The 12,011-nt window shown below is 33.9% G+C and overlaps 1 protein-coding gene across 2 annotated transcripts in view; it reads left to right on the top strand.

The window, feature by feature from the left end:
• The window catches only part of mon2 (Mon2 homolog, regulator of endosome-to-Golgi trafficking), a 30,246-nt gene extending 18,388 nt beyond the window's left edge, over nt 1-11,858 (top strand). For both annotated transcript variants that reach the window (XM_087355926.1, XM_087355925.1), the window contains exons 21-29: nt 744-1,015; nt 1,587-1,749; nt 2,798-2,941; nt 3,493-3,621; nt 4,346-4,530; nt 5,290-5,477; nt 5,786-6,008; nt 6,425-6,507; nt 7,658-11,858. In XM_087355926.1, the coding sequence (XP_087212052.1) occupies nt 744-1,015; nt 1,587-1,749; nt 2,798-2,941; nt 3,493-3,621; nt 4,346-4,530; nt 5,290-5,477; nt 5,786-6,008; nt 6,425-6,507; nt 7,658-7,821 (1,551 nt within the window). In that variant the 3' untranslated portion in view covers nt 7,822-11,858. The remainder of the gene's footprint in view (nt 1-743; nt 1,016-1,586; nt 1,750-2,797; nt 2,942-3,492; nt 3,622-4,345; nt 4,531-5,289; nt 5,478-5,785; nt 6,009-6,424; nt 6,508-7,657) is intronic.
• The last annotated feature ends 153 nt before the right edge of the window (nt 11,859-12,011 follow it).

Genomic DNA, 12,011 nt, shown 5'->3' with positions numbered 1-12,011 from the left:
AAGTGTTTCCATGTTCCTTTCATATTCACTAAAAGAAAAGAATCTTCTATGTTTGCATTTTTTGTACTGTTTTTCAGTTCTCAGAGCACCAATGCAAAAAGTGACTGCAATAGTATGAGCTTAAATTTCTTTTTCATTTATGAATATATTGTATTTGCCATTTGAGAGGTTGACAGCGTAGTTGAAGAGGATGTCCTTAGATGAAACACATTGTATGTTATTGCTTTGAAAAGAACTGAAGGGTTATTGATGATTTATAATGTTAAATGAGTGGCTGGGAGCTAATTAAAATTATGTATTAATATTAAGCAATTACCTGAGCCAGGGAGATGTGTTGTGGTTTTTAGCTTCATGAAGTATCTAAATAGTTTTCAGGTTCTCATAGCAGTGAAGATGTCTTCTGGGTTGTAGCACTGTGTAGTGTTATAGGTAGTAACCAATGTTTTGAATTAAAATTGATTTTCAACTGCAAAATGACACTTCTTCGCAATGCTTCAGGGCAATGGTGATAATCGCCTGCAAGACTACATGTCATCACGGTTTTTCAGAGTAACATTGATAACGACCAGAAGACCGCAAGCCAACAACTGAATAAATACATTTGTTAACACATTAGTATAAAATATGTATTGTAGCCTTGACTGCAAAGAGACTGAATATTGAATGTAATGCCAAAGAATATAACACAAATGAATGTACCTGATGGTACTCCAAGCAGTGAATGAAATGAATTTTGTTGATAGGTAAGTCTGGCAGCATTGAAAGCATTTCAGGAGATATTATATCTGAACAAAGAAGGTGAAGGTACTGCAGCATCATCTGGTGTTATCTCATCCAGTGAAGAACCTGGAGTGTGGGGCGTCGCGTGGCGAGTATGGCTGAGTATCGGTGCAGAGAGCACCACACCTCCCGATGAAACCGTCGACATCAGAGATGAACTCTACATACCTTCACAGCCATTCCTCACTGCCCTAATTCAAATATTCCCTGCAGTCTTTCAGCACATAAGAACAAGGTATGTCCAGTTACATTGAAAAGTCACTGCATTTCTGCAGTGCTTTTATTTAATGATTTATTTGGTAATATTAAGCTATCAGCAGAATCTTTCCAAGAGCATACTCCAGCTATTTTTGTAATTATTTATTAAAACATGACACTTATAATAGTGTAATAATAACACAGGGTACCAGAAAACACTGCACATTATCAACAACCATTGGTGCACAGTCCTGGTAAATCTTTAAGACATTTCTTGCAACAACTTGGCTTAAGAAAACCATCAATGTACATGATTATTCAGATTGATGTGAAATTGTTTTGTGTATAATGAATTTATTTGTTACAGACACAGTCATAGGATTAAGGTTTTAATGTTTGTTGTTCTTCTGGGTTTTGTAGACTTGTCACCAGATGCTAGCATTTGGAAAAACCTACTGTCTGCATATTTGTGGCTCAAGATGGAGGAAATATGTTCCCCTGAAATGTTGGCATCTACTGATGAGTCTACACAGCACCAGAACCCAGAAGAAAAACATCTTCCTCACTACTGGGAAAACTTCAAGTGTTGATTTTAATGTTTTTTGTAGGTTTGTGGTTTCAGATCTACAGAAACTGTGTAGTGTTCTTCAAAATGCAGTTGTAGTTCCAGTTCAGGGAGAGGCATCTCCATTCATCCTGCCATCTCTGAATGATGTGGTTCTCACACAGCTGCAGGATGGTGTATTACACTCCATGGAGCTTCTGCAGAAGGCAAGATAACATGTTGGTTATGTGCAGGTGCACAAAAGAATTTCTAGTATTTGTAAGTGGTCAACTGAGAAAACAGTGTCTGAGGTTTGAGGTTCTCATAGGATGATGATATATTGATACTTTCAGTAAATTTAAGTGTTTACAGATTTTGATTAAATTGAAGCCCAAAATGATACTTTTGAACCATGTGATCTAGACAAGGCTGAATTTATTATTTTGTATGGCTTCTAGAATTTAAAACTTTGCATTTTTCTCTGTAATTTAAAAGTTTTTACCAATATGTATCTGGTGGTACCAGTATCTGCCAATTGAGGTACATTAGAAGGTTTTGTGTTAGTTTATTAAAAGCAAATCATATTTCTCCATTTTAATTTGCCCCTTCAGTAAATCTGCTGTAGTTGAAGTAATTTTTTGATGTGTTCACAACTAGAACTTTCAGAAATGCGCCTGTTAGCTCCACCATGTGTCTGGCAGAATGTAACTATTTGAGAATTGTTTGAATAGATTTTAATAAAATTTGTTTAAATAGATGTTAATAAAATTTGGTATTTGTGAGTTTTACTGGAATGAGATGAAAATTTTACTGAATTTGGTTAAGACTGGACTTTACATGAAGATCTGCATCTGATTTCTGTTCACATAAGTGATTGGGTGGGGAATCCCCAGGCTATCATAGTTATTAAGGTTAATTTTATTATGATTGTTGCTATGGATATTTTGACAGTTTTGTAACCATATCATGATTCAGAATATTTAAAAATCACATCATGTCACTACATGGCATTTTATTAGTTTGTGTTTGTGTGCTTGCACACACATGTCAAAAGACAGACATGTTTAATATAAATATATATTTTATTCTAATTCATTCATTGAATTCTTCAGTGACAAATTAATGGTCACCTGTGTTTTGTGTCTTCGTTATGAAATGTGAAACAGAATGCTAAAGAGTCAATAAATTAACACACTCAACAGAGTAGGAACATGCGCAAGAAATAACAAATACTTGAGTTATCTCAGTATTTCTGTCTGGCATGAAATGTTGCAGGAGGCCCTAGCTGGAGCAGAAAATATGAAAGCAATGATAGCTGCGATATTTCATCAGCTCCTCGTGTTCAGCAATTTTGCCTGTCAACCTCCACCATACGGAAAACTGGAAACAAAGAACATCTGTCAGATGAAAAGCAGTACAGTAAGTGTATTGTAAGAACAAGAAGTTTAAATTTAATTTCTGCTTTATTGTGGGGAGTTAGTTGTTACAAAATATTATTACTGACACACTAAAAATAATCATATTTAGAAAATAAAGTATTATTTGCTGGAAAATGGCAAATATTCTGAGTGTCTGGTCTCTTGTTTATATAATTATTATTCATTTGCTTATTTATTACAAAGTACTTAAAAGAATATATGGACCTGAGAGAGATGAAGTAATGGAAGGCTGGAGAAAAGTACAAAGTATAACAGAACTGTGTACAGTCAAGCACACATAGTTTTATTTTTATAACATCTAACTGTGTTAAAATCGGTACTGTTTTCAAAATGACAGCTGCATAAAATATTATGTTTGAATTTGGAGATATGAGTTTCCAGACTTCCCTGCCAATAACCTAAGTATCAAACACCACTGACAATTATTTACATTATCTATAAAATTTTGATTACCACAAAGCTTTTACAGGTATTTTAGCAATGCTCATGGACAGATATAGTTTGCTACAATCACATTTTGTCATGTTGCAGGCTGATTGGATTACAATGAACTATGTGCCATTCGGCGAGAAGGCTCTCACCATGGTGGTAAACCTGTACCATGAAACTGCTCATGATATGTCTGTGATACAGTCCAATATTCTGCATAGTATCATTGAGGTACAGGACTGATATCAGGTTCCTATGTTATATAATATAAATTACTGTATTTATCGTGCATATAATTACAGTTATCTTATGTGCCAAGGATGTGGTTTGCAGTGTGCACTCCATGGAAACATGCATAAAACTAAGAACATGTTCATGTCTTGTCACCAGAATGTCATTAGATATGGATCGTTAATAAGGCCTCAAAAAATGTGAAAACTTTGAGTATTTCAGAATGACAGCTTCTGATTCCAGCTTGACAGGTAGATTGACATTTATAGTTTTTTGTCAACTTGTTTATTTAGTAATTTTTTGTTGTGGATACTAATAAACACAATTGATAATAGAGGCGTTTGCTGTATTCAAATGAATGTTCTTTTGAGAATTAAAAATATATACTAAAAATAAGTTTCGCACACGTCATATGATTGTCAATTTAAAGAAAAACAGTAAATTAATTATTATATACAGTGAAATGTTGGTAAATGAACATAAAGCTAATACAAATGTTCAGATGTACTAAGAATTGTACAGCTCTAAAAAGAGTATAATAAAACCTGTATTTCTGATTCCACCTCCCCCACACACATGCATGCGCACACGTACGTGCACATGCGTACAAAGAGAAAATCTCTTTTCAAAAGGAAACAGTATTGAATGTCTAGTCTCGACTTTGAATCCTGATGACTGGAACTGAAAAAGTTTAAGTTACGGAAGCTGTATTGGTCATTTTCAGGCATTCCATGTTCCCCTGTCAATGAAGTATGACTGCCCATCACCTGGAACCTGGAAGCTGGCTGTGACCAGTCTGTTGAGTATACTTCTCACTGGTCTGCCCCTTGCTCGCAAGCACCCTCAGCCCTTCCAGCATATGTGGTCTCAGCTGGCTGATACCCTTGACCATTTCCTTTTCCCCACAAGGTATGTTAAGAATCACTAGAAACCCTTATCACAGCATACACAGGAGATATGCATGGTCTTCAGTCAGTGTATTCGTCATGCGAAGTACATTGTCTTCATAAGCAAGTGCAGACATCTGGTCCTTTTATGCCTCATGTAATGTCCTTGAAATGTTATAATACCAGCAACCTGTTATAAAAATAATCTGCATATTGTCCATGTTGGTCTTTTTGGTTGTAACACCATATGGATTTGTAGGTAGGTACTAATGTTTTGGAGGAACATACTACTGTGTTACAACAGTTGCAATCTATTACAACCCTGATGTCTGACATTGACATCTTCACTGCCATTAGAGCCTTAAGTCTCAATCTGCATGTTGCCTTTACTATTAAGAATTGTGGAGAAAATGGGGTATATTGCACTAGTGAGTAATGCAGGTCAATTGTATGTATGTAGCAGGTTCATGAAATAAGTGGAAGTTCAGTAGCTTAATATATTGTCCAAACATTTTCTAAAGAGCGTATGGTAGAGCAACACTACATTTTATTGAATTTGGAAGCCCCATCAAAGAAGAAATAATTTCTATTAAAGTGTATTTTCTTAAAATGTGTAGAAAATGTAAATGAATATTTGTTGATGCGTGATCTACGCTGATTAAAATCATTAATAAGTGCCTATATAGTATTGTTGAATTATAATTACAGGAATATGTTTACATGATTATTGTTGTTGTTGTTGTTATAGTGATGCTAATGAATTGTAGTATATTGGTTACAGTTCTCCCCCAAAAGATCGTTCCCCAGAGGAAGTACAGGCAGATGAAGCAGTAGATTGCCAGGTGATTGAGCTGTTACGGAATGAAGTATTACCACACTCACATTCAATACCAAGAGAATTTGTTTTGAAAGTAGTGGTACTGCTCAACAAGGGTTCGATTCATTCTGCCAGTAACACAACAGATAATGGTAAGTTTTGAAATTATGTAGGTAAGGTAAAGTTGTCTCTGATACGTTAGTAAGCTTAATGTCATGCAGACATACAGGTGAGCTTGAGTAATAATATCCATAAATGATGCTTCTGCATCAGGAGTGACCCAGGGATATAAATGGCTCTGCTTTAAAAGGAACAAAGTGTTACTTTCATATGAAATACAACAGAAATATGGCATAGGAGCCATTGGGTATTTCTTTTTCCTGTTCTTGCTTCAATTAAAGTTTATGAAGCCAGTGGGAGAAATGGAACAAGATGTTATGTGATGCAATTTGGTTTACAGATGGGGACACTGAACATAAACTGCGTGAAGAATTTGCAAAAACATGTTTTGAGACGTTGCTGCAGTTTTCCTTGCTGGATGGCCTTGATTCTGGTGAAGTGCGTGGCCTAGAGGGTGGACTGGCAGGTCGATTGGCCGTGACTGCACTGTTACATCGGTTTCAAGAAGTGCTACACCAGTATGTAGAGGACGAACGTCGAAGTGGCAAATGTCCGCTTCCAAGGTAATTCTTATTTCCGCAATAAATGAATTCTTTCTGTTAATGGCAGAATAAAATTGTCCAGATATGCTTAAAAATTACTTGTGTTTAAAATGGAAGATTTATATACTGTTTACAGCTTTACATTTTGTCTGTCAGTACTTCCCAGATGGTACTTTTGAGTGGACCATTACTAATTGCTTCATCTCCAACTTAATCTAAAAGGCCTGCAATTTCTCATTTGTAAATCAATGGCTAAGATAAAGTCCCTCTTTTGCCTAACAACATGCCTAGAAGACGTTTGTGAAGGTTCACACATTCTAGACGTCAGCACTGGATCCACAAAGTCAATGATTCCTCATTAGTAATTTCAGAAAGAACAATTAACTATGTGCAGTTTCCCCTTTCTTCAGGATATCTTTCTTTGCTTCTTTTTGCAGATACAGATTATCAGAGATATCATTTGTGCTGAAAGCCGTTGCCACGTTAGTTGTTTCACTGAAGAAAGCACCTCCAGAGAAAGGTAAAATCTTAATATGATTATATTGAATTAACAGTTTAAAATTATGGTTGAAGTTGTAGGTAATTTGGACTATTCATTGTTCTTAATTAACCGTTTCAAGTCAGTGTTCATCTAAATAATAATTAAAGATGAAATTCTTTGCTGCAAAACAAAAAATTCACTTCATCATTACAAAGATAAATTGGTTTTTACCGTTTACTGAAGTAATTACTGATTATTGTGAGAATCATGCCAGACCCATAAATACACTCTGTGTGCAAAATGCAGAGCTAGTGACTGGTAAGTCAGGTGGTACATACAGTTACCACTGCGGTTTAAACTGTTAAAATACTTACATGGAAATAGTAGAACTTTGTATACTTCTCAGTGTGGTTGTTTTAAAATATGGTTAATATCTAATTTAAATACAGTAATTCATCCTAAGAACAGTAACTTACATAGTTTTATAACTTTGTGTGGTGATATGTCTACAGATTATAGTAAGACCAAGTCACATCAACTTGTATACTTGGTTCAGGATTTGCCATTTTCTGGATTGTACGATGACTTTTTTCTGTTGAAAATGCTGCCTAAAATCTTTTGTCTTATAGCCCAGCTGTTGAGATTCATGATGTTGATACTTTCTAATATTGTGGGTGTAGATGTTGTATGTGACTTTAGTAGCACAAGTGAATGGGAATGCAGCCATGTTCTACTGTTTATTGGAAATATGTGCAGTGGTTTATAAATTTATAATATTTCAAAAGTTTCAAATTATTACAGAATGAAATTTTTGTGGTATATCACTAAGGCAATGTTTTGTATGTTGTATTTATGATTTATGTATATTCCTCAATATTTCAGTTCAACATCCCTTTCTTTTGTGGTAGCAAGTCAGAAACAACCAATTTGGAACCATGGAAGATATAATGTTTACACTTTTGTGTTGTTTGAATGTCATGGTCTGTTTTATTTATTTTTTCTCACCACTGATACCAGGTGAATTCAATTTTGTATCAGCACTGGTGTGAGATGCATTCAGATCTATGATATGTTTTGCAGTGTTAGGAATAGAGTTAAGTTAATGATTTTTACATAATATAGTGAGTGAGCTGTACGCATTTATTTACTTCATGGTTCATAAATAATGCTGCTTCAAATATTTGTGCAGTGGATAGATCATCTTGGGAACAACTGATTGGTTTGTACCCATATCTAGTGGACTGCACTACAACACCATCGACCCAAGTGTCACATTCTCTGAGAGAGGCTTTGCTACAGTACTGGGACCTACTCCAGCCCCCTGTAGTGCACACGTACCCCAATGGTGTGTGACACTCACCCATGTTGCCAAAATGAACAACATAAAATTTGAAGTGTGTTGATGCAGGGAAGTTTCCACACAAGTTGTGTGAGGCTGTGATTACAAAAGTGTCCATTCAAAACACGTTTACTTTTATCTGATCCGTTGAAAATAAATCTGTAGAATATGTTTCTGTTAAATTGGTTTTGTGCCAGTACCCTGTCTAGAATTTTACTTTTCATTTTCTGATAAAAGTGGTGTTATGACAAAATGTTGAAGAGAAGTGTTTTTTATTGCTGCCATCTGGTGGACGTAATATGATGTTCTGTAACTTACAGCTAATTAGTGTGTTCATATTCTGTTTCATGTAGCAAGAAAGCAGTTAACAAAAATACACTGTATTTAGTTAAATCTTAACCTCTTAATAGGTTGAACGTTGAAGAAGAATTAATTATTCCTCGTTTATACTGAACTTGGATGCCGAGTTGTGTCACTTCACATGATGTAGATCAGATCATATAAATACTCTATTCCATGAAAATTTGCATGTTGATCTGTTGCATACAAAATTATTACCCAATAGTCTTTAATAAAAGCATAGCAGCCCAGAATCTAAACTCCTTCAATCTTCAAAGGTAAAAATTGTGAGACCGTCTCAGAATTATGTTACTTCAAATGACACTATCATATATTTTCATTATACAGTCTCAGAGAAAGAAGGGGTGGGGGGAATATACTGTAAAACCTGCTGAAATGAACTTCATTACAATGGAAACTCCCTTTAAAGTATACACTCATCCTGTACATGTATAGTACAAGTACATGGTCTTAATTTAAAGTGTTTCTTAAATCCTCATTTATTTCATAGTGAATGCTATTGATTTGTTCTAGCATGATTCTGAAATTAAAGTGTATTACACTTTATGAACTCAACAAATGACGCTAGTGGTGCCATCATTTGCATCAGTTACAAATAAATGAAGGAAAAATCATTACATATTAATGTACAGAATTGTTCATATCCTATCCACACACATCTGACTCCTTGTCAGTGTATTGGTTTTCATTATAATGCATATTACTTGTACTTTAAAAAAATAAATATGATACATCATTTATGTATTAAGATGTCTATAAAGTTTTTGTTTCAAAATTCTCACCTGTCTCAGTTTGCAGGTTTCCACTTTCAATCTCATCAGCATCTTGAAAAAGTATTCTAGCGCATATCTAAAGAAGCCTATCAAATGTTACTTTTAAACACTGTGTATCTGCAGTAAAAGAGAACATGTTTATTATTTTTGTATGATATTTTAGGTTTTCATAGTGGTGAAAATTTTGGTTTTGGTCTTCTGTGTAGACTTGTAGGTGGTTATTGCCATTTTGAAAGAACCCATCCTTGACAGGTTATGATTCCACATAGTAATGTAGGGTAATGTACTCTGATGGTGGAGGTGAGAGGTTCTGAAATACTAGTAACAACCTACAAGACTACACAGCAATTATAACTTAGAAGGCCACAATTCATTTGCATTCTTTTTTTCCCACCAAATATTGTACTTGCTTCCATTTTCACCAGATATTCTGGCTTCCATTCCAGAAACCCTGCATAAATATATTTTTTTCCTGTAAACATCTGAGAGTACATTCCGATATCAAGAGGACCAAGTTTGTACAGCAGAATTGGAAATTGGAACATTGTGTATATTTGTGTATAAGATTACAGGAGGTATAGCTCAGACAGTAATTTAAACTTGTGTAAATATGCTTCGGTCATTAGTTCACATTATTAATATAAAGTACATATAATTGTAATTTCTTTAAGATCTTCACAAAGAATTCCCATACCATGAAATGTCATCATTATACTTGTTAAATTTTTGGGTGGAGTTTGTATTGTGATCATTAAGCAGAGGTTTTCTGAAGAAATTAATATTATGTAATTATATTGGTCAAACTTAAATTATCTTAATACGGTCTTCGGTGTAAATGGGTATGAAGCAATCAATACATGTTTATATTTTTGACCCAATTTTGAGAGTGTGTCTTCATTTACTGGAATCCATAACAATTTCAGTATTGTGTAATTTATCCATAAATTGTATCATATTGTTTTAATCGATACATAGTATTAAAATTGCTCAACAGTTTAGAACATAGGGGCCTCTCTATTAGCAGTTGGTCATAGACATTCTAGAGTTACTATATATATCACTCTGTAGTGAAGTGATAATATGTCAAGCAAGGTTTATTTTAAAAACTGAATGCTATTTTGTGATTATTAATAATAATATGACTGCAGATTTTTAGGTTGAAAACTTCATGACATGTTCAAAATGAGCAGTTCACATTGCACAGTTGTGTTGTACATAGGGAACCATTTCGAACTTTAATCACTTCTCATCCAATTTTATTTGAATTATTTTTCCATTTATACTGTACATATTATGCATTTCTCATTTTCCATGTGTCCCAAAAATTGTACTTATACATCAAAATATTGATTGTATTATATGTATGCTAATTGGCTGTTATGAAATATAACCAACAAATTTGTTTATTCAAGAGAGAGTACATAATAAGGCAAATATTCAGAGGTTAGATGAAGTGATTAAAATGAAACAAATATTACAGTAAGTTCCAGGGTATGGTGATGGTAGAACAAGGGATGATTTATTTCCCAAGTGTATACTTATTCAGTAAAGAGACAGCTATGAATGGAACATCCATTCAGTATCATAAAATGGTTGTTACATATTAATTAACTACTGCATAATTTTTATGTTACCTTTTTGTTGTGTATGATGTGCTTCAATCTCGTGAGGTTGTCAAGACATGCATGTATATGGCCTATGTGTGTATGTAGTCTGTATGTGTATATCTTGTTTGATTTAACTACATTTTTATTACAATAATTAGTTATTTTTGATGGCCTAATGAGATTGAAATATATTAAAAATGTTGCTTAATGTTACCAGTAACAAAAAGTGGTGATATGAATCATGTGTTCTTCCATCTTCAGAATTATTTGTGCACTAGCTAAAACAAACTTATTGCATACAAGCTGCCTTAAATGAAGTGTCAGTTGATTTTATGTAACTTAAAATTAAGATTTTAATAGAACTGATTTAAATTTTAAATAAGGAAGAGTGTATTCATCTAAAACTTAGGTAAGAAGATGACTTTTATGGGTTATTGCACCATGTAGTCTGGTAGAAGTTTATCAGTGCTTCAGAAGTGCTTGTTGCCTCCATCATCAGGACACTGAGTTACTCATTTCCCTGATGATAGAGGTCACTTCTCATGTTTCGCTCTGTAAATATGTAGGCTAGGTATTGGAAATTGTGTAAAGTAGGAAGGTATTGGAAAATATTTGCTTTCATGTATAAATTTGAGTTGTACTGTATTATGTATAAATACCTCTTTAATTTAGCTCTCTTAATGAGGCTGGTCTGTATCTTCTTAAAATTGTTCAGCATTTCCATAATTGGAGTTATATGTTACTGGAAACAAGACTTTATATTCACTTTTATGAAAAATTTCTAAAACAGTATTTAGTGAAAATATATATATGATATTTTTATCATATTTAAGAATCAATCTTGCAATTGAAATTTTGCCTGTTCTTATAAAATTTCTGGCCCAATGTATATTCAATTAATAGCATCCTCTGAGGTGTCAACAGTTACTTTAAATTCTCATTATGCTAATTTTTTTACATTTTATTACCATTTGCTTTTGAATTTACAAAACTTTTCCCACTTATTTGCTGTATTTTAAAAGATCATATTCAGTGTTATTCTTACAGTCAAGTAACTTCTATAACTCTTGCATGTGAATATGAAACAGCAGTGTTAAACAGTGCCAAATACTAGCACCTGAGGATGGAGACAGATTCAGTTTCTGAAATGTGTTCTTTTCAGAATACCAGACAATGCATAAATTCAAGAAATCTAGTTGGTAATTGTATCATAATATACCATCATTAAAACCCTGTAGAACTGTATTGTAATTTTCTTGAAATTTTATAAACATTGAATCCTCAAACAAATAAAAACGTGTGTGCCCCCAACGTTGTTGGACAGAGTGTAACCATCTATCTTGACTCTCAACTAGTAGAATACAAAGGTTCAATACAACTAAGTAAGTCCACCATTGTGAGCTGTATAGTCTTCTAGGTGGTGGTTAGGATACCCACCAGCAAAATTACATTATCACAGGAAAG

This window comes from Zootermopsis nevadensis, unplaced genomic scaffold (assembly GCF_977971745.1).
Source record: "Zootermopsis nevadensis isolate Lab colony 2312 unplaced genomic scaffold, Znev_1.0 Znev_ptg000025l, whole genome shotgun sequence".
Taxonomy (NCBI): domain Eukaryota; kingdom Metazoa; phylum Arthropoda; class Insecta; order Blattodea; family Termopsidae; genus Zootermopsis; species Zootermopsis nevadensis.
Note: the sequence above shows the minus strand (reverse complement) of the source record. Positions and strands in the feature narration are given on the sequence as shown.